At 35.8% G+C, this 22,437-nt stretch overlaps 3 protein-coding genes and 1 long non-coding RNA gene across 8 annotated transcripts; 2 read left to right on the top strand and 2 right to left on the bottom strand.

Moving 5' to 3' along the window:
• Positions 1 to 742: 742 nt before the first annotated feature.
• Positions 743 to 2,654, top strand: LOC114745815 (dof zinc finger protein DOF4.6-like). Of its 3 annotated transcripts, none has more exons than XM_028933979.1 (2): positions 743 to 871; positions 1,493 to 2,654. In XM_028933979.1, the coding sequence occupies exons 1-2, from the start codon at positions 848 to 850 to the stop codon at positions 2,273 to 2,275; spliced, it is 807 nt and encodes a 268-aa protein (XP_028789812.1). In that variant the 5' UTR covers positions 743 to 847; the 3' UTR covers positions 2,276 to 2,654. The 3 variants fall into 3 exon arrangements, with proteins under 3 accessions (XP_028789812.1, XP_028789811.1, XP_028789813.1); XM_028933978.1 differs by lacking the exon at positions 743 to 871 and adding an exon at positions 910 to 1,144; XM_028933980.1 differs by lacking the exon at positions 743 to 871 and adding an exon at positions 1,056 to 1,281.
• A 5,626-nt stretch (positions 2,655 to 8,280) lies between these two features.
• On the bottom strand, positions 8,281 to 11,657 carry LOC114745817 (protein yippee-like At4g27745). Of its 2 annotated transcripts, XM_028933982.1 has the most exons (5): positions 11,298 to 11,565; positions 11,104 to 11,157; positions 10,950 to 10,979; positions 10,703 to 10,812; positions 8,281 to 8,727 (listed from the first exon to the last, which is right to left on the bottom strand). In XM_028933982.1, exons 4-5 carry the CDS (start codon positions 10,793 to 10,795, stop codon positions 8,500 to 8,502), a joined length of 321 nt encoding a protein of 106 aa, XP_028789815.1. In that variant the 5' UTR covers positions 10,796 to 10,812; positions 10,950 to 10,979; positions 11,104 to 11,157; positions 11,298 to 11,565; the 3' UTR covers positions 8,281 to 8,499. The 2 variants fall into 2 exon arrangements, with proteins under 2 accessions (XP_028789815.1, XP_028789816.1); XM_028933983.1 differs by lacking the exons at positions 11,104 to 11,157; positions 11,298 to 11,565 and adding an exon at positions 11,593 to 11,657.
• A 4,900-nt stretch (positions 11,658 to 16,557) lies between these two features.
• LOC114745816 (U-box domain-containing protein 43) lies at positions 16,558 to 21,260 on the bottom strand. Its single transcript, XM_028933981.1, has 5 exons — positions 21,141 to 21,260; positions 19,432 to 20,776; positions 19,040 to 19,343; positions 18,415 to 18,905; positions 16,558 to 17,787 (listed from the first exon to the last, which is right to left on the bottom strand). The coding sequence occupies exons 2-5, from the start codon at positions 20,662 to 20,664 to the stop codon at positions 16,792 to 16,794; spliced, it is 3,024 nt and encodes a 1,007-aa protein (XP_028789814.1). The 5' UTR covers positions 20,665 to 20,776; positions 21,141 to 21,260; the 3' UTR covers positions 16,558 to 16,791.
• On the top strand, positions 20,207 to 21,141 carry LOC114745818 (uncharacterized). Of its 2 annotated transcripts, none has more exons than XR_003740231.1 (3): positions 20,207 to 20,284; positions 20,390 to 20,520; positions 21,002 to 21,141. It is a non-coding gene; the product is annotated as an uncharacterized LOC114745818 (long non-coding RNA). The 2 variants fall into 2 exon arrangements; XR_003740232.1 differs by having other exon boundaries at positions 21,014 to 21,141.
• Positions 21,261 to 22,437: the final 1,177 nt, after the last annotated feature.

Below are 22,437 nucleotides of genomic sequence, written 5' to 3' on the forward strand. Positions count from 1 at the left end.
TTTATCTTTCTTATTTTTCAATTTTACAAATAAAACCTTCAGAAGCTTCTTACACTTGTGAACCTCTCATTCCCCACACCCCCCCCAACACACACTATTAATTTTTTTTGTTTTCCCACCTCTCTCTGTTATTTTGTGCATCATCAAATGACAAATGATATATGAAAGATGGGAAAAAAATATCATACCACCATTGGTTTAGAGTTGTGAAAATAAAAGATTGAAAGAAAGCATATAAATAATAAAACTATCAATCTAAATTTAAATGGAATAAAAAACATATAAATAACGTCTACCAATCTAAATTTAAATGAAATAGAGATATACCAAATAATCCGCACATGAAATAATAAAAATGGAAATCAGGGTTCTGAGATCTGGACATTACTTCATGAAAAGAATGGAATAAACGAATATCAGGCGCAGCTGTTTTCTCTGGTCATAGAATAGAGAAGAATTAACAACCGACTAAATCCACCAAGGGATTGCGCTCAAAGACAAAGACGAAGAATATTGTTGACTTGTGTTAATGCTTTATCAGCAAGCCTTCATGCATGTACACTAATTTCCCATGTGTGTGGCCATATTATATATATATATATATATATATATATATATATATATAGTGATGTTTGAAAGGAATTCATGGGCTAATGAAAAGTCCATTCTGCCCCTCTCTCCCTTCATGATTATGGAGCCACTCCTCCACTATATCCCAAAACCCTCAAAGCCTTTCCACACACTTGCTTGCTTTTAAGACCATCCCTCTAGAAAAGTTGGTGTTTTTCCTTTCTCTCAAGACTCTCCATAGCTTTGCTTTTCCTTTTTTCGCTTTCTCTCTTAATCCATGGACACAGCTCAGTGGGCACAGGTACACAGACCCCCCTTTTTCTGTTTTTTTTCCATGCATATAATCATGAATTTTTCTTCTGGGGTTTGTGATTTTCAAACATATTTTTAATATATACCCCAAGCTTTGGGTTTTGAGATTTATTTTGATCACTAGTTGTTCTGAGTGAAGTTTTACCTTTTCCCCAACTTTTTTCAAAATCTTCATGAGATGATGTTGTTTCAGCCACTAAATTCAATTTTTGTTGCTGTCTTTTTTAAGATCTTTCGCTCATTTTTTTCCCTGTTACTGAAAGTACTGCACCTTTCTTTTTCCCTTTATTTTCTTCTCCTTCTACCATATCTGATGAAAAAGGACCCAGGAAAAGCTAACGGAATTAATTTGTTTGTATTGCCATAGCTGATGCTGTTGTAAATAATCCTCGTCAAAGTGTAAAGCACTAGCAGCAAAATTCTTTGTTTTGCTTTATTTTTGTTTGTTTCTTCCTCCTCCTCTTCCTCCTTCTGCTATCTTATTTTAATTCTCATACCTTAAAGATTACATATGTGTTCAGTTTAATTATGGCCTAGTTGTCCTCATCATCCTGTCTTGTTATCTTTATGGAATCCTCAATTAATTTTGTTATATTTGTTAATTTTTCAGGGGAATATTGGATTGGTTAAACCTATGGAATTAGGTTCAAATCCAAAGCCTCCTATGTTGGAGAAAAAGGCAAGGCCTCAGAAAGATCAAGCCTTGAACTGTCCACGGTGCAATTCAACCAACACCAAATTCTGCTACTACAACAACTATAGCCTCTCTCAGCCCAGATACTTCTGTAAGACTTGCAGAAGGTATTGGACTGAAGGTGGCTCTCTCAGGAATGTTCCTGTGGGTGGAGGTTCCAGAAAAAACAAGAGACCTTCTTCTTCTTCTTCATCTTCTTCAGCAGCACCAAAGAAGCTTCCAGAACCTTCTCCTCCGAACCCCACCAGCAACAAGATCCATCAAGCCCAGGATCTTAACCTGGCATACCCAACACCCCCATCACTCCCTCCACAACCTGAGATTTCCGGCAGCTCAAATTCTTCGAGGGGTTTGATGAATTCCTTGATGCCCATGTCGGTTTCATCAGATGGAGGCATGATGTATAACAGTAATAGTAATTCAGCCCATCATGGGTTTCCTTTGGAGTTCAAGCCTCATCATCAAGGGCTTAATTTTAGCTTTGAGGGGTTTGAGAATAATGGGTTTGGAAGTGGTCTTCATCAGGGAATGCAATTGGGTAATTCTGCTGGTGGCGCAAGGATCTTGTTTCCTATTGAAGATTTGAAGCACGTGCCAAGCACCACCCCTAGTCATGAGTTTGATCAGCAAAATACTAGAGGAAGCCATGGAGATCCGAGTGGGTTTTGGAATGGCATGTTAGGTGGAGGAGCATGGTAGAGAAACAGGAATTCTTTTGTATCCTACAGTGTATATGTACATGGAATGATCATGGTTTTCACGATCTGATGCATTGACCTCATCATTTCACATGCATAACACTGTATAGTACTTCAGAATTTCTTTTACCGGGTATATTAGAAAAGGATAAGAGGAGGAGGAAAGGTGTAAAAAGGAAAAAAAAGAAAAGAAAAAAAAAGGGTGAACAAGGAAGGTGGGTGCTTTTGGACTTTGCTTACTTTTTTCTTCTCCTTCATCATTTGGTGAGTGACTGTTTTGGAGTGATCATCAGAGAAAACCACTAACAAATAGGGTACATGGCTTTTTTCTGCTTTGGTTCTTCTTCTTCATCAATGATCCATTCCATTTTAATTTGTTCTTTCTCTTGAAGGCTTTGGTGATGATCTCTAGCTAGGTTTGATAAGAATTTGATCCCTGAAGAATTAATGTGGATGCACATGGAAGCTTCCTTATAATTCCCTTTTAGATTAACCCATATATAATATCTTGTTTGATTCTTGGCTTACCCTACACAAGAACTCTAGCTAGCTACTTCCTGATGAGCTTCATCAACCTCAGACCAAAATGGGTCAACATCAGTCTACACGAATACTATTTATATATATATATATATATATATATATTCTGCTGCAATTATTGTCATGATCGATCAGGTTTGAAGAGATAGAATTTTCGTAGATGCATGGATCAGAAAATATAAGCTGAGAGAGATCTTAGTCGGTGTGCAGTTTAATATTGTTGTTTTTAAGTAGGGCTACTTGATTACTATATTTCCCAGGTTAGTGCCCATTTTATTTTGTATATTGTAACTAAGGGATTTAATTATATTTATGGTTAATCTTGGTTTTGGTTTTACAAATTGATATCATAATTATTTAATTAGTTAACTAGTGTGTGTGTGTGTGTGTGTGTGTATACTTAATTTTGGAACATAAAGGTGAGGTGGAATGATGGCTGTCAAATCCTTTACAGCAAAAGTGGTGTCCCTCCCTTACTATATCTTTCCCTCTTTCTCTCTTTTTCGTTTCTCTTTTGCTTTGCTTGCCAACAACAGTTGAGAAAGTGTCAGATTTATATATCTTTAATCAGTCAGTACCCTCTTTCGTCTTTCAGATTCTTCCAACCCCATTAATAAAGCACCCATCTCATCTCACCGCCAAAACCCGGCAGGATCTAACAACAATGGTACCTTAATAATAATGCCTTTGTAATTATTAATACCCAATTCTAGCCATCTCAGCCGCTCGATCAGTTCAATTTACAAACACATCAAAGAAACTAATTAAATTCCAGTTTTCTTTTACGTATGCTTTTTTCCTTTCTATACGACCCCATTGCATATATGTAAGGGACTGCTGACAATAAGAAAACCCTAATGGCTAACTTCAGCGTTCACTTTCTGAGAGCCTTTTCTTTAATTTCCATCTCTTGAAACACAATCAATTAATAATGGAACGAGAAGCGGAAGAAAAGCAATAATAAGAAGGTGTAGAGTTAACTTTTGGCTGAAAAGTGAGTGGGTTTCCATGATCTCGCCCGCTGGATCATAATGGTCATTCATTAATATATTACTGTGTTTGGCTTTCTGATTGAAGCGCATTTTGCTCCGTTTGCATAAATTATAAGTCACTGTATATCCTCACATGGCCCTTTTCTTTTTTACTCTCTTTTATTTAAAGCCCCACACACACACACACACACACAGATGCTCGAGATAGCTTGGTATAGTGTCTCACCTCCTTTCCTGCGGGTCCCGCAAAACATTCCTCTTGGTAACGGTGCAGGAATAACATGCTCCACTCTGCAACAAAGTCCTCCATAGATAAGACTTTGAGTTCCTTTTATTATTATAAAATATAATATTATAATTAGATCATCCTGTAGATTCCATCGATATATAGACAGGTAGATATATAGTGGCTTCGTTGGTTAGGTTTTTCTGGTCCAAGCCTTAATATAAAATCTTGGAGGTCTCTTTCTCTTGCCAAACACCCACCTTTTACCTAGTGAAATAGGTTTTGGTATGACGAGTTTATATATATTTATATATGTAATCGTTTAAATGACTTGACCGATCTGCTATGTTTTTAAATTATCTTCAGGTTTAGGGTTCAATTATAATAGAGCAAGCTATTTTGTCTGGATCAAGCCGGGTATTTACAACAAACGGAGATAATTTTCTTGGAAAAGTTAAGGTTATAACGCATAATCACGATGAACAAAATTTTCATTTGGATTTGCGCCGCTATGATATAGAGATCTTAGGTACCAGAAAAAAGCTCAAGTCTGTCTCCTATCTATTTGTTTTTTAGGGTTTACTGTAAGCCATGGTTTCAGTATTCTTAGAACTAAAAAACATTTATCATGGACGCACACCAAACCCTAGAACTTTATTAATTATATTCCCCTGCCTCTCCTAGGGTTTCCAATATCTTTGAATTTGGTTTTCTGCTAGACATAAGCACGATCAAGAGCAGACTAAGGTTAATAATTTCTTTCAAACAAGTTTTTTACACAACTCAAACAACACTGTATATACTCAGTACGTTGGAAATTCAATAAATGACAAAGTTAACTAAAATGTCCAAATATTTATTATTTATTTTTTATAAGATTTTAAAAACTTTTTTGGAGTTAAATTTTATCCTTGGATTAATGTATAAGAATACACACGGATGATCAGTTTTATATTAAGTGCTAAAATTATTTGTCAACTATATATATCTATATATGTCAAATTCAATCATGAATCTTTTTAAATATATATTGTGGGATTTGAATAGTGCACCATGCGTACTAACTTGTTTATTTCTTAATTTGAATCATAGCTATAGAATTGTGACACTATACCTTTTTCCCATTCTCCATAATGAATTACCAAAAAAATATACATGGATTTGATGTATGTAGGCATCGGATACACCAAACCCTAGAGTCGATCTTTCAGGGTTCCATTATTGGCTATTCCCAATCATAATTAATGGCCTTAAATTAGGGTTTCCCTCTGCACAATTCTTAACCCTACGTAGCAGAAAGACTAACTCTTCAAATATAGCTGCGGGTCCATAAAAGTGCAAACCAATTTCAAATTTTTCAAAGCCAACCCATGCTATGAAATACGTATCATGGAGATCAGCTTGACATAATCTGTTTGGCTACTTTTGGCAAGGTGAGTTATATATATATATATATATCCCTGCTAATAATGGGCTCGTATCATTAACTTATATTGTTTCAACAATTCAAATAATAATATTGAACTATATATATAGCTTTAATATTAATGGGTTTGAGACTTTAATAATTTTTGTAAGTGCTGAAGGGCTTTAAAAATGATTAGTTGACTGTCACGTTATGTTACATTTCAAGCATGTTGTACCAAAAGAGAAATAAATGAGAGTGGGGGAGAGAGATCAGTTTGAATATTAACTTTAGAATTCTTGATGTTATAAACATACCAATAAGTGGAGGATAAAGAGTTGGCTAAATCAATAGGATGGGTATAAAAACAGAAACAATGTGGATATCATTTCCTTTTAATAGGAAAAGAAAGATTTCTCTCATTTATAACAAAATTTGCAGTCTTTTGTATAGTCTCGCAAATGACTTTAATGGTGAAAGATGATATCTTCTTATACAAGAAGTCTCTTCCATACACATATAATACTTGGCGGATGTGTATGTGTGCGCTTCCTCTCACTGACCCTTTTTTTAAAAAGAAAAAAAAAACCAAAATGAGCAACGCGGGGCTGTGATCTTATGCATGCATAATATATACTCCTCCGGTCCTTATTATAAGACCCAATTTGACTTTTTATTTGGTCCTAATTATAAGACCCAATCCATTTTCTCTCTTATATTTATGCATTTTTTTTTCCAAGATAATCCTTCTAATAATGATAGTTTTAGCCAATATACTTAATTAGCAAGGATATTTTAGGAATAACAACACTTATTTATTATAAATAACCAACTTAATTTACTTCCTTAATCTCCTCAAATAAGTCAATTGGGTCTTATAATTAGGACCGGAGGAGTATCTCGGAAAGGCAAGAATACAATGAAGCACTGCCGAAACTGAAAGGAATGGCCGGGGGAAAAAAACTCTCGAAGAATCTAAGCGAAACTTGTTAAAATACATGGACTAACCATTTTAAAATAGAATTGAATTTACAGGTGTCAATATTGTTGATTTCTAACCCAGAACTTGCTTCGAGATTTTTGTTTGTTGACATATCGAAAACCAAGAGATGCATAGACATCGTAGAGTTCCCTGCCTGCTTTGGGTCCCCTTCTAGAAGTGATTTACAACTAATTATACTACCCCATAAAAAACAAAATGGATTGGGGTCTTATAATTAGGACCAAACAAAAAGTCAAACGGGGTCTTATATTAAGGACCAGAGGTAGTAGTTTACAATAGGGTTGCATATTTCTATTCTTGTCCTTTTCCACCCCAGGCCCCCGTATGGGGTATAAAGGTAACTCCATCCTCACCTCCCGCGGCACAGAAGGCTTCATCATCATTTGTTATTTATTAATGTTACGAGTCTGCAATGGCTCTTTCAAATTGAATAATGAATCCAAGACGTCAAGACAGGTATTCTTGGCTTACTTTTATGGATCGGTCAGGCCCAGCATAACTTAGACAAGAATAACAAGTAACGGCCCAGTGTGGGTGGCTCTCAAGCTGTAAGGCCCAAAAAAGAAGAAAAATGCCGGGCCTAGTTTGCTAACCATTGCCCAGAGACTCAATATTTTAACTGAGTTTGTTCAACGGTGCTGAACAGAAAAATAAAGTTTGAGATTTCAATATAAAATATCTGTAATTTTAAGATTGTAAAATATAAATTTTGCAAAATTGGAAGGCAGAGGCTTTGGATTATATTTGAGTGCGTTGAGAAAGACGGAAAGGCGTTGTGTCTAATTATGGCCGTCAAAAAGGAACGCATCACTTTCTCAAGATGCCAGTGCCAAATGGCAAATGCTCTCCTAATTCCATGTTGAAGGCCGAAGGCAAGCATGAAGGCTTTGTGGGCGAGTGGCATTGCATCTTCAGGCCATGAATTTTGCTTCTGTAAAATGAATACTATATAACTAATTTACAGATATTAAAAAAATTAGTTGAATTATTTATAACAAATATGTTTTGATTTTTTCTAAACTGCCTTATTTAATCATATGTATTAAATTGTCCCTTGATTGGAAGCCTTTTTAATATATACAATTAATAGGGACAATGTGAACAAAAATTATAAATTTGGGGAGCAAAATAGATTGAGTTGTTATATTTAAGATCAAAATGAATCTATGGTCTAACTTCTACGTTTATAATCAAAATTAGTGTCCTTTATGAACTCCACACAAATAAGGCAGAGCATAGAATACAAAGATTTATAATTTTAAAATGATAAATTCTCCAAATAAAAATCGTGCGGTACCTATTTAAATTGAGCCCGCGCAAAAATGGCCCTTGCAGCATCCACTACGGCTCCAGCTGACTGTAAAATATTTGCCCTTTGTTTCATTTGACGAGGTAGAACCACAAAGGCAGGCCATGGGGACATAGCACATGAAAATAATGGAAAGACAAAATCCCGTGTATTTGGCTTTTATGTTGAAAACCATTATATAACTATGGTCTGGCGATTTTCAACATAAAGCTAAACGCACTCTGAAGAAAATATAATGATAGCCCCCCAAGGAATAAGGAACTCCTCTATTGGTGGTTGGAGGGTCGCAATGAGCAAGTAGCCTGTTGTAATCTGTAATGGCATGTAACCATCATGTAAGAACCAGCCTGCCGAAGTTGGCAAGGCAACAATAACCAATATACGTTGGTCTTAAGGTCTTATATTTAGGACCGGAGGAGTATTAATTGATTCAATAATTGGGAGGCTTTTAGACTTTTCGGACCATATGATCCTTGGAGAGTTCGATCACTCTTTAAAGCCAGACAACATATTTCAAGGAACAGAAGAAGATAAAGCTAGCAAATACACAATTTTATTAACAGGGAACAAATTCATCATATCTTACAACTTTTAGTCACAACACCAGAAAATAAAAGAAATTGGATAAACAATGGCAGATTTAGAATGGGTGAGAAATTCCTGTACAAGACGGACATCATGAAGCATGAAATAATCTACTTCCAAGGCTGGAATGAATGGATTAAGGAGCATCAGGGAATGCTATATATACTACCAGTTCTCCCTCACGATTTTTGACTTCTCAAGGATGAACTTCCCTTCCTTGTACTTCTGCGATGCTTCATAAGCTCTTTCATACTTCCAACCCAACACTTCACGGCAATCACCACAATAAACATCAGCAACTGTGTGCAGTCCAGTCAGGAGATGCCTGTCTTCTTTTGGCCCTACGACAATATTCATTGCATGGGAGAACAGAAAAGCTCTGCCATTTCTTCCCTAATTTTAAAATTAAAGAAAAGAATATTGGACAATGATATGGGAAAGTTTCTGAGAGGCTTAAAAATGAAAACGCATGTTTAAATACTAAGTTTATCAACCCAAATCCCAGTAAGAAAGGACAGGGGAAATTGAAATTCCTTGGGATTGCTTCGATTTTGAAACATGCAGCACCTTATGATCCAAAGAAAACATATTTTGCAATCTTCATGAAAATTTGAAGCACCATTCATTTTCAACACCTAATGGCCATTGTAATAACCAACAACAAAGAAAGGGCTGGTCAATTATATAGTATAATGCTTGTATCTTGAGAACATTAATAAACAAGGTAAAGGCTGAAAATCAGCCACTCTCCTCAACAATATTTCATCCTCCTTTTAACACTGCCAACCCACCACATCTGTATCACTGTTTCCAGCAAACAGCACCCTCACTAAAGAAGTCATCATCATAACAGCTATATAACAACAACAATTGTGACTCTCAATGACACCAGACATCAACAGTCACTGCCACTTTTCAAGCATCATCAGAAAAGCCCCAACTGTCCGGCAAGAGGAACTGTGCGTGATTGTCAATACCACCAGTCATTGATCGCCACAGTCACTAACACTTTCTACCTTATACTTCTCTAGTATCCATAAGCAGACTTACCGCAACCACCGTCACTACTCTATCACTTTCACCACAACCTATGCAGGATTTCTAATTCCATTTCAGTAAAACTTAAGCAGCACTTTCATCTACGTTTCCAAGCATATAATCATACTGCATCAAACTTGGACTATCAGATGATAGGTTCCATGAACACTGATTAGTCAGATAGTCAGTAACTCTATCGTTATGAAACAAATTCTTTAGCATCGTACTATTTAGGTAAAAATATAGGAACAGTCCCAATATGAATCCTAAGACTGAAAATGAAAACCAAACTCTTGCAATCTTCAATATCTGGTCTGAGACTATTGTAGTTTTTAATGGTTCTAAGAAATCAACCATATTCAGGTTCAGAAGTGGGCTCTAGACAAACTACACCACAGATTCTGTGGTTGACATCATTTCCATAGAACGACAACATTTTTCCAGTCTTGATTCCTGAAATCACCAAGAACCATTCCTATCACGTTACTTTTTCTAACAGTAGATCATAAGTAACTCCGAACACATCAAATTCTGATACCTCTTTACTTATGAGGAGGATGGAAGGGAGGATTTGGGGCAGTGACGGACACAGGGGGGTGCTTCACCCCCAGCCCTGGTTCAATTTTCAAATTTTTTGGAATTGAAATGTCAGTTCAGTGAAATGAGAACAAAATATTATACGTTTGACGTTTATCAACATCTTGGTTTCAAAAACATACCAATAACCTCGTAATTTATCAATGGAAGGGGAAAAACAGATCTTACACATATTGTTTAATTTATCATTTGCTTTACTTGTTATTGACTCTTAATTCAAGTTTTAGCAACAAGTGATCGATCATTTTTAACTATGAATATCACAAGAAAAAGCTTGACAAGGGGATAGAAAATTATTTTCTTGCAAATTACATCGTTATTCATAAATAAAGGAAACACTACTGAGAAATCTGAGACATACTCAATTATTGATAAAGTTTGACAAGAAAGAACATCATGCTTATCTTATTACAGCATTACATGTTACGTATATACTTTTTAACCTAAAACTTCTACATACAGATATCAACATCTTCCACTTGTTGCCTCCGAGGTGAGGAGCAACGAAGTTGAGGAGCAACGAAGGGGAAAAGAAAATTCAAGAAGTGATATGTTACAAGCGATAGCTGCAAACAAACCCAGAACAAGAGCAAAAAGAAGGAAGCAGCAAATGTGATATGCAAGATGAAGTAACAATTTGATTAGAAATCAGGAAAATTCACATCCGGGGGTAAAATCCTTCGCTTAAAGCTATTAAAAAAAGGACAGACTAAACAAGGAAAAGATGCCTCACCTGAAAAGCCTTGGAAATTATATCGTCGTGGAGTGAAACTTGGTTTCTACAATTACAACAGCTGTACAACCTTGGACCGATCTGTTCCGCCATTAACTCTCAACAGTTTCCTATCAAACAACTCGCAAAATATCAAAATCACGGTTATTTAAGAGAACAACCGTTGATCAGATACACGGTATGGATTATAAATTAGAATAATTGACCAGAACGTAAACCAAGCAAGGGAAAATAATAAATTCTTTACCCCCAACAAGCTCAATGATGACCCAAAATTCTGCAACAGCAAGATAGGAAGAGAAAAGGGAGTTAGCGTGCAAGATTAGGCTAAAGACGATCACAAAGTTGAGTACAGATTCCCATTTAAGATGTTAGGAGTTTTAAATAGAAAAGGTATACACATGGCTCAGATAAAGACACGGCCGCTACAAGTGTAAACAACACGACCGCTGTCCCTAGATGAAAACAAAAATGATCGAATAAAATAACAGCCACTTCGAGAAAATTTAAAAATAAAAAGAAACTATTTGGATTAGAATCCTGTAGCCAAAAAAACCGAGAAAGATCAAGAAAGAGAAGAGAGAGAGAGCGGCACCGTTGACGAATGCAAGTTGCAAGTTAATGGGATCTAAGCTGTTGAAAGATAATAAACAAAAAATACCCTACTTGGTTTGGTGGTTCAAAGTAAAACATAGGTAAATTAACTGCAAATCGGGATAAGTCGCCATGACTTCATTGAAGAATGAATCGAGAAATTCTGCTTTGATTATTTGACCCAATGATAATCAGAAGCATCAGAAGCACTACTGAAGAAGATTCGCTAGTATAAGAGAGGAGGAGGAAGAAGAAATAGAGGGGCGAGTTCCTACTAGCTCTCAAGGCTCACTGACCTGGCAAGTCTGAGACTGAGTCAGGGCTCTGTTCCATGGAGGAATGGTGATGAGAACTGCTATCAAATAATTTAGAGAGAGAGAGAGAGAGACAGAGACAGAGACTGTGTGTAGTTTTTATTTTATTATTATAATTATTATTTTTGTTACTATTATTTTACTGGTATTATTATTGAGTTGGTTAGATTGGGGAGGGAACAACACGCGCCTGAACCAGGGCGTTAGGAACGCGCGAAAAGGAAAATACGTTACGGAAACGCTCAGAAAGGGGTCTTCGCGAAAAGGTCATGCACCGCAGACGCAGCGGCTGCGCCAGATCCCCCGAAAGAGAGACGAATTGAATAATAATTTAATTTTATCAATAGTAATTTAATTTAACTAATTCTTCAGCATTATTTTTGTTCCACTCTTTTTTGAGCTGAATTTTTCCTCCGCTCTAAGTTTGTCCAAAATCAATCAAAATGATTTTTTACTTGAAATGGTTATTGATTGATGTATCACTCTCGGATCATATACGAGATTTAATAAAACGTTAAAAATAAAGATATGTATGGGAAATAAAAACATTATCTATGCCACTATAAAATTCAAAAAACAAAAGTTAAATGCTTATATCAAAACAGGTTGTTTTATTGAGTCAATTCATTTTAAGAAAATCTGAGTCGGAAGGTAAATTGAAAGTTTGCCTAACCGATTCCCCCCCCCCCTCGAGGAATAAACTCGAGCTAATAGGGAATTAAGTTATGGACTTCACAGGGACCCACATCCAAATTTTCACTCAAAGGTACTCAATTTTTTGTTGAATTTCAATGGGTTGGTGGCCCATAGATTAACAGGTGTGATTATGGGAACGAAGAAACAATAACATCTTGGTTAAGCCTTTTTAGGTCATATTTACTACATAGAATGCTATGTGCATAATTATATATAATGTATAAAAATAAGCATCATGCTCTTCATTAGAAAATAGTAGAAAAGATAAATACTGGTTAATAAAAATAAAGGTGTAATGGACATTAATATTAATACAAATTAAAATCTGTAGATTTATATAACATCCTTATCAGCTCTTATATTAAAAAGTATATACTACCTCATGTTCTAATTATAATTTCTCATTTATAAATGAGATCTTATAATTCGGATTAGAGATAATATCAAATATAACTTCAGTCAAGGGTCAAAATTTCAAAGTCCATAGCTTGAATAAATGGGTGGGGAGCCAATTTTCAACACCCACTAGCCAAAAGCCTTACGATGCAATTTTGTTTTCTTGTTCGGCTTTTCCTATATGGTATGCGATTTTTAATTCTCAAGGGGTTAGATTTTATTTTATGAATATTTTCCATAAATTTAAAACAATGTTACTCTTATAAATTTGACAAATTTGACAAACGGATTGGTTTGCTTGGCAAAGCATGAGGTTGCCAATAGGGTTGCACAAAATGTCTGCTCCTCCAAAAGGGATGGAAGAGCACTTGCACGAGCATTTAGCCAAAACAAAGACAAAGTAGTGTCTTACACTACTACTTTTCATATACTCTTTTACAGTTTACAGCTAGAGATTGTTTTAGGGTTTAAATGTAGTTAAATTCATCTTTTATAATCTAATGGTCACTTCAAACAAATTATGAATTTTGGCTAAATTAAACTTTCTTGTCATGCTAGAAAGGATAGTAATTAACTCTTACGTTTTTTTTTTTATAGACTAAATTTCAGATAAGAGATTAGATTCACCCACAAGCTAAAAGCAAGAAAACTAACTCATGATTCACAATGACTGGTCTCAATAGAAATGTGCATGCACCCGTTAATCCTGACCCTGACACTACTCCTACTTTACTTAGCTGTGAATATGTCTCTCCAAGTACCGTGACGATCTTAGAAATTGAACCCTCTCCCTTTGATAAGATAAGAGTGTGGCTTCAAGAGTTCTATTTAATACCTGTATTAATTGACTGGTTCGTCACGTTCATGACATTAAAGATTATTTCAAGAGATAGTATAGGAAATTATAATCTAGAATGTATTATGACCAGCTCCTTTCTCCCGTAATTAACTTTTCCCGTTGTGATTTTTCAGAGCATCCGCTTTTGATGTTGGAAATTTTTTTTTTCCTTCCAATACTTAATTGCAACTTAATTCTTGAACTTAAACCGTCTACGATTCAGTTTTGATATTTTTCATTCAATTAAAACTTAATTTTCAAACTATTTTTAATTTTATCTAAATTTTAATTCACCACAACTAAACTTGTATAGTTTTAGCCATTTAAAACTTCAATGCCCAAATTTAATGAAACATATGATTTTATTTTCTAAAACACAAGGATCAATATCTTAAATATTCAAGTTACAGGAATTAGATTGCATCTGAGTTCAAAGTTTAACAATTGAATTATAATCAAGCCATAACTATAAAAATTAAATCGCACCCTCTGATTTTTCATTGCAACGTGCGTACAAAGTGCCTGGCGCATGTGGGCACGTGACACGTGTGTACGGATACATGGCGATAATTGAACATCACACATAAAAATGGAAGACAATATACACCCGCATCTACGTATGCGCGCGCGGCTGCCATATATTTATTGAGAGGCAAAGGAGCGTGCAGTGATAATGATGCCACGCATCACGCGAATAAAGAGGCAACTTTCACCAAATATACTATCTTCAGTCCTATTTATAAGATTTTGTTTATGTCGTTTGTATAAACAGAGTCTTATAAATAGGATTGAAGATATTACTACATTATTTAATCATTGGTGTCTATTTTTAAAACATATTATCACACGGTTTCGTTTTAAACATAAGATATGGTTTTATATTGTAGAGATGATAATTATTATTGGAACATAGGATTAGGAGTATCCACCGTTGACACAACAGAGGGGGATATATTACATTATTAGTATTGCTTGAGGATTTTAGCCTTCTCGATGATGAACCTGCCTTCCTTGTATTTCTGGGGAGGCTCATAGGCTCTGATATATTTCCAACCTAATTCCTGACCGCAATTGGAGCAATATATGTTGGCCACAGTGTACATTCCGGTCATGAGTTGTCTGTCTTGTTTGGCTCCTTCAATGATGTTCCTAGCATGCCTGAACATGAATGCTGCTCCTGTTTTGGCCTTCATTCATTCCCCCATACCCCACATTGGTGTTAAATTAAATATAGTATTACACCCGGGCAAAAAATTATAGTATTAAAGCAGTCAATCATCCCAACTTCATTATTCTTCTGACCCTAAATATAAGATTTGTTTTATAGTATAAAAAATATATTTTATATTTAGAATCAGAAAAGTATTACTCCTCCGGTTCTAAATATAAGACCCATTTAACTAATTTGATTAGATTAAAAAAGTTAGGTAAATTAGTTAATTATAAGAAAAGTGACACATTTTTCCTAAAATACCATAATAATCTTTCTTAATACCCCCTCTCCCTCTTCTACTTGATTATGGTTGAGAAAGTATCTATAAGGGTAATTTAGAGAAAATTGATAAATATGAGGAATGAGTCTTATATTTAGGACTAAAACCAACTCAAGAATTAGATCCTATATTAAGGACTGGAGGAGTATTATATATGAGATAGAACAGTATTTCTTGGCTTCCTATTTTCATCACGCGTAATTAAGGGTTAGGGTCTTTTAATTTACATGTCACATCACACACATTTAATTATATTGCATTGGGTGTTGTGTTTAAGCTCCACAAGGCAACGTTGCATTGCATAAGCCTCCATGCTGTCTCATACTATCTGATAATACTACTTGGCGTGCAGGATTGGTCTTTGTTGACTTCTGTACCCCTCAAATTCTTATGGCTTTATAGAAAATTCCAAATCAAACACAGTCCAACCACCCCACAGTCCCACACACCGCAATATGAGAAAAAATGCCTATATTTTAATTTTATTTATTCACAACGAAATTTTTATAAGTAAAATGACTTTTTATAAAAACATAATATAATAACTGCATGGTCTAAAATATTTGTCAGTGGCTAAAATCTAAAATAAATTAGGCTAGGGGGCCGCTTTATATTTCAAATAAAATACGCCACTGAATATGTTCTGGTTTCAAAAACTTTTATTTGTGTATCGATGAAGAGAAAGCAGATTTCAATATGAAGAACAAAAAGATTAGTGAAACCAAGATCCACAATCCCAAACCCCCCCCGGGGGGGGGGGGGAGAACTACTTCCAAGTAGCGAAGATCAGAGCCCATGGCTGCTCAATAGTTGTCAAAACTCAAGAGAGTTAAATAAAGAGGAGAGAGTTTTGTGCGGAATAAATACCCGAAAGCTTTTAGAGAGAAGGTCGCTGCGTGATGCAATGGGCGTTTGGCAGTTTCTGCATCTGAAGGAGGCAGAACCATCGCCTCCAAAATCCGCCATTGGAGTGTTGTTATTTCAAGGCAACCAATAATTTGGATCAGAGTGACCACTTTGAAGTCTGGGCACGTATATATATATGTTTATATTATGCCTATTAGTCGTTTTAGACCAACCAAAACAAGTTGCGTCTCCACCACGGCGGGTTGACAGGGACAACGCTAGGCGACGCGAAACACCATTCTTCGCTCTTTTCATCCCTCGCCCGCCACTTTGGTCCTTGGATATGCAAGCTAAGTACTATCTTCTCTTCATGTTTGTTCTATTTTCCTATCCTATTTTCTATAAACGTCATTTCCTTGGAAAAATCGGTAAATTTCAGTAAGTCATGTGAAATTTTAATTCTTTACAAATCTAATACTTTATTGTTTTCTTTGAAACCATATAATAAGTCTCTAGCATTTTTAATAGTCAGATTGCTCTAAATTCTTAAAACTGGATACGTATAACTCCGCGTATTACTCTGAATTGCTAGTTTTGTTTCTTTGTGATGTTAATAAATAAGACCGATAATCTGTGAAGTAAGAAAGCAATCAAAGTGCACTAATTTTGCCGCCGTAGTGAGAAGCATTTACTCCATTCCACAAGAAACAATATTTTCAGAATAATGTGAACTTTGCTGGTTTGAAAGACGAAAAGCCAAACAGCTACACATTAAACACGGAAGACAATAATTATGTAAAGCTTTCTTATCTCTATATCCTACTTTTTGCCTTGAAATACAGAGCAACCACTTATTAAGAAATACTAAGGTATAAAAAATGAATAAGCAAGTGGGGTTTTGAATGATATTTATTAAAAATAAGAAGACTGTTTCTCAAGTACACCCAATTGTGCAAGGACTCTGGCAGCAAGACTTCTCAAGCGACTATCTTTCCTCTGGGTTACCTCTACCAATGGCATCGTGGCTAAAGCTTTATATTTAATCTTTATTTCATCGACTAGAAATATTTTCTCTAAAGCTACTAGAATTTTTTCCACCAATCTGGCAGACTGAAGACTCAATAAATTTAACAGCGGAGTAATAGCATTTGCCTCTGCAAGTACCTTACACCCACCCGGTGGTGCTTCCCCATGAATCAAAGTCAAAAGTGCATCTAAGGAAGCTTCGCATGTTCCAATATCTTGCTCTTCAAGCATCCTCACAAGGGGCTTCAAAGCATCAGCCTCTATCATACAGAATGAAGACTCAACTGTACAGGCGCCCTGGTGTGCTGGGCAACCGGTTTCATAAGCTACGAAGCAGAATTTGAATATACCTGGCTTTTTTATAGGCTTGCTTAAGAGTCGTGAGCTTTCTGAAAACTGCTTGATTGAAATGGCTGCATGTTGTTTCGACAGAGATGTCCCGGAATCCAGCAATTGCACCAGGATAGGGATGATGCCCTCTTGAGCTATTGTCTTCTGCCACTCTACGTTTGTTGAGACAGTAAAACGGCAAAGAGCTTGAACAGAGTTCTCAATGAGTTGCCGTTTGTGCGAGGCATGTTTATGTTGATCCAAGAGACAATCCAAGATAATTTTAACTGCGCCAGAATCTAAAAGCCACTGGTTTATATGGGGTTCCTTTGGGAGTCTTGAGATGATACCCATAGCAGAAACAATCTCTTCTGCATCATCGGTAGTCCTGATGATGGTGAGCAAGACATTAATACACCTTGCAGTTACATGTGATGTAAAGTTTCTGCAATCACCGCCTTCTGTTAAGTAATAGAACAGCTTCATGGCATTTGCCCGCACAGTTTGGTTATCGAGCTCTAACAAGTGAACTAATACTTGGACAGCTGAGAGCTTCATCAACAACAACCATAAAACTTATTTTCAGTGATTTCAAGACATAATCACTTTAATCTATATGTAACATAAAACTTACAGAAAAAGCTTCATTATTCATAAGTTATGAACAGTGTGCCTTATCTTAAACTTTGTAAAGGCCAACAGTGGCAACAAATTTTCCCTTTATTGTTTCTATCTCTATTTCTCTTCAACTTGGATCTTCTATAGTCATGCAGTGACATATCAGGAGTAAGAATGATAAAAAGAGTATGAAGAGGTATGGAACCCACTTTCCTCTTTATATTCATCCTCCCTTTTCTCTCTGCGTGACCACATAAGGAGCGGCCACTTTTGTGATTTAAGTCTGGAGAGAATCTGTTCTCACACCTCATATGACATTTTACTTCCGTTCCTAGTCCCTTACTTTTTCATCTTTTTGATCCTGTTGCTTCTTTTAGTTCTAAATAGCCATGATCATATGCTTCATATACCACGACAACAAGTGGTTGTAAGCAAAGCAACAAAATATTCCACAATGATTATTATTATTATTATTATTATTATTATTATTATTATTATAGTCAAAGATTTTTCACCACAATCATAATGTACCCAAATCATGACTTCAGGAAAAATGCCAACCTGTCTTAACCTTTCTCTGATGGTGAGACCAGAGGGAGATTGGCACATTGCCATGAAAGTTTTCAGAATCTTGCTTTGTATATCAGGTCCTGTGAAGGAAACAAGTGAGAAGAATTTAAATACGTCATCCTCAGAATCTAACAATGAAACCTGAACTTCATCAGCTCGTTGATGAGTAGTTGACATAGCAAGATGCATCATAGTGGCAGCCGCCTGTTCCCGCAGAGTCGGTGACTGTAAACTGTGACGATATAGCAGCTCAAATAGTGATTGAGCAACACCCTCCCTAATCATATGTAGCCCATTTTCTGGCAAGCTTGAAAACTGCAGAAGAGCTTTCACAGCTATTTCCTTGATTTTCACATCAGAATTAGAGAGCAACTGAAGAAGTGGCTGCAGTGCCCCATCTCTGACTATTGATATTTTATTCTGGTCAGTCAATTCAATCTCTGATAAAGTTTTGGCCATGATTATCTTCACATTTTCTGTTCCTGCATCAAGGATATGAGCATTGACAATCAATGAGGGTCTAGTAGCAAGCCAATTCTTCATTTTTTTTTTCAAGGAAAAAGAAATGGTTTTTGCATCAATATGGCAAATGGCGAGTGTGGAATTTATGCAATACCTGAAGAAAGGTTCCGCAGCAAAGGCTTGAGGTAATTTGCTTTCGCCATCTCTATAACATTCTGGTTAAGGAAAGAGAGGTTATCCAGAAGCTCACTTGCATTGTGGTCTGCTTCAACATCATCACTGCTTAACATTCTTACCAGGAGGAGCATGCTTCCTTGAACATCACCTATGAGATCACGCACTGCAGTACTTCTAGACAATTCTAAGAGCAACTCCACTGCTAGCTTGCTTTCCTCTATTTGACGTGCAAGTGAGCGAACAATTGATTCTAGTGCATTATCAACTTTAGCAATATCTTCCTGCACAAGAGAAGCATTGCTATTCACATGAAGCCTCACAAAATAAAGTTCACTGTTTATAATTAACAATAGTTTGAAAATATTATACCTTATTCTCTTCGTTGTCCTTTGCAAGCAAAGACAGGATGGAGAGAACACGCTTTCTTATTTCTCTATTCTTAGCACCGAGGAGCTTGATCAGAGTTGTGATGTAATTCTCCATTTTTACCCATTCCCGGTGCATCTGTCTTTCCAAGCAGAGGCCCTGCAATTTTTCCAAGGATTTAAGCATTTCCTCTTCATCATCACTCTCAAGTTTGGACTTAAGAGCCGAAAGGGTAATAATGGTGTTCCTATCTTTCCATTCTTGAATTGACTGTCGAAGAGTCTTATTAGGTCTTAATTTTGAAGCATCCAGAGGCAACATGGTTAAGGGACAGTTGTTGTTCCCTTCTGCAAGCCACTTCTCTATTGCCTTTCTCTCAAATGTCTTGCCGGAAGAAGTCTCCACAGGATCTTCCATGATATCAAGTGAGATTGGACAGTAAAACGAATGCAACGGCTCCAACAGTTGTCGTCCCAGGGAGTTTCGCTTTTCAAAATACCTCTTCTCCTTATCTTGTGATGAAGTAACGGAATCAGCTTTTTCAAGCAATCCAACAATCTGCTCCATATGGAGAGCTTCTGCTATATCTCTTCTGGACGCGGCAATTTGCATGTCACCTTTCAACTCTTTAAATTCTCTCTTTATAACAGCATGCTCAGTTGAGATCCCAATGACATCCACAATACGAGCTAGCAACTGATTTGCATGAGATCGCTCAGCATTTCCTTCTTGTATTGCTAACTCAAGTTTCTCCAGAATTTCCTCTTCTGCTGCAGTTACTCTGTACTCATCATCTAACATGTTCTGGCATAGCTCACTTATTTGTTTACTTAGACCAGAAGAAACATCCAAAGAGGTGAGGGGGATGAGGCTCACTGCTCGGCTTATGTTTTTCGTACAACACTCCAAATTCTCAGCAATCTTTCTGCAACTGATCAAAAGATAAATCTTACTCTTGCAGTTGCACTCAGAAACCAGCTGTCTAGCAACTTTAACTTCTTGGTTCAGGACACCCAGGGAATTTTTCAAGCTTTCTGCATGGTGTATGTCTTCTTTTGATAGTCCTTTTAATATTAATGAGACTTTCTCCAGGTAAGTTGAGAGTTTTCTGAAATTATCCTTCTGAATCAGAATCTGATTGGCTGTTCTGGTGACATCAGATATACTAAGGACAGTATGAAAAAGTAATTCAGATGCTGGAATGAGTGAGGCGTGATCAATTGAATCGTCCGCCATCTCATCACTGATATAGTTTAGCTAAACCATGAAGTTCAGCTTTGCTCAATATTCATTTTCCCATTAGTCATTTTCTCGTCAAGCATGAAACATTAGAAACCTGACCTAAACACTGGTAGAATAAAAAAGTCTCAATCAATTTTTCTTATCCGATAAAATGAATCGGACTAAAGCTTGGGTTTATAATTCCATGATGTTTCAAAGATATCAAAATTTTCACAGTTCAAACAACTTGACAGTCCTCTAACAACAAAACACGTTAGAAAGAAATTAATGCTCATTTCAATTATGGCTGGTATACTGAAAACGGTTATATTAATAATCTAATTGGTTGCAGCTTAAAATGCAGGGGAAGAAGCCGGAAAATAAATTCGCCCTCAAGATATCGAGTGTTGCCAAACTCAAATAAATGAAATATATATAATTCTACAGCTCATTTTCTCACAAACCAGGCAAAGAGAAATGGAGAAGCTGACCTGAAATTCGAGTGAAGGATTTCTGGATGAATTTTCGGGGAAAAGGCGGGTATTTTCCCGGCAAAGTAGGACGAGCAGAAATAGAGAACAACAAAAGCAAAGCAAATGATGGGGTTGTAAACTTGCAGTTAGATCCCCTTCATCAAAACGAGAAGACCCAAACAGTGATCGATGGGCTTAGTTACGATAAATTATCTTTTTCTTCTTTTCGTTTCTTGACTTGATGACTGGTCCACCTTCCATAACTCGGCAGAGTTGACTGTGAAGCTAAGCCGCTCGTTATGAACAGGTCAGTCTCGAACGGACGCAGCAAGCAATGCGAACACATACAATTACAATACAAATAACTGACTCTGCCTCGTCAGATCAACCTTAATACTTCTCTGCTTTTATTTATAAAGTAGATGGAATTTTTTTTAATCCTATTAAATTTTTATTGTGAATGTATCATAATATTCTTTATTTATTATAGTATAGATAGTTTTTTTTTAAAAGAGTATATATTAAATAAAGATAAAGTTGAAAACTTGTTATATTTTAATAAAGAGTTAATGTAGTTTAAGATTTTTCTTAATCTGTGTGAAATATGTTAAAAGTGCCTTATAAATAGGACCAGATGAGTATCATTTTTTTTGGCCAATCAACCTTAATTATTACTCCTCCTGTTCTAAATATAAAATCTGTTTTGTAATGTAAAATACACTACAAAATATGTCTTATATTTACAACCAAAGTAGTGTATAACTCCTAGTATTTCTTTGCCATGCATGTAACTCTTAGTAATATGATATTCATCCGATTCTTAATATAAAACATATTTAACTAATTTGATTAGATTAAAGAAATTAGGTAAGTTGGTTAATTATAAGAAATATGATGTTTTTTTTTTCTAAAACACCATAATCATCTTCCTTGGTATCCTCTCTTCCTCTTCTATTTAATTATGGTTGAGAGAGTATCTATATAAATAATTTAGAAAAAATTAATAAATATAAAAAATAAGTTTTATATTTAGAATCAAAATTAATAAAATAATTATGTTGTATATTAAGAAGCAGAGAATCAAACGTTTGACACCGAAGAACTTGGACTGGTCAGTGTTTGACACTTTGAATGTTTGCTTCCAAGTTACAGCTGGAACGTATTCAATGTACGCAAACGAAAAAAACAAGGTTACAAATATAATCATTTTCTCCAGGCCAAAAGAAAAAAAAGAAAAAAAAATTGCGACTTTATTTCAACGTTTAATGAAAAACTAGAGGGCTTGTTACTTGTTAGGCATCATGTTAACAAGTCT

Source organism: Neltuma alba, unplaced genomic scaffold (genome assembly GCF_004799145.2).
Source record: "Neltuma alba isolate B1F8T4 unplaced genomic scaffold, ASM479914v2 tig00004832_pilon, whole genome shotgun sequence".
Classification (NCBI taxonomy): domain Eukaryota; kingdom Viridiplantae; phylum Streptophyta; class Magnoliopsida; order Fabales; family Fabaceae; genus Neltuma; species Neltuma alba.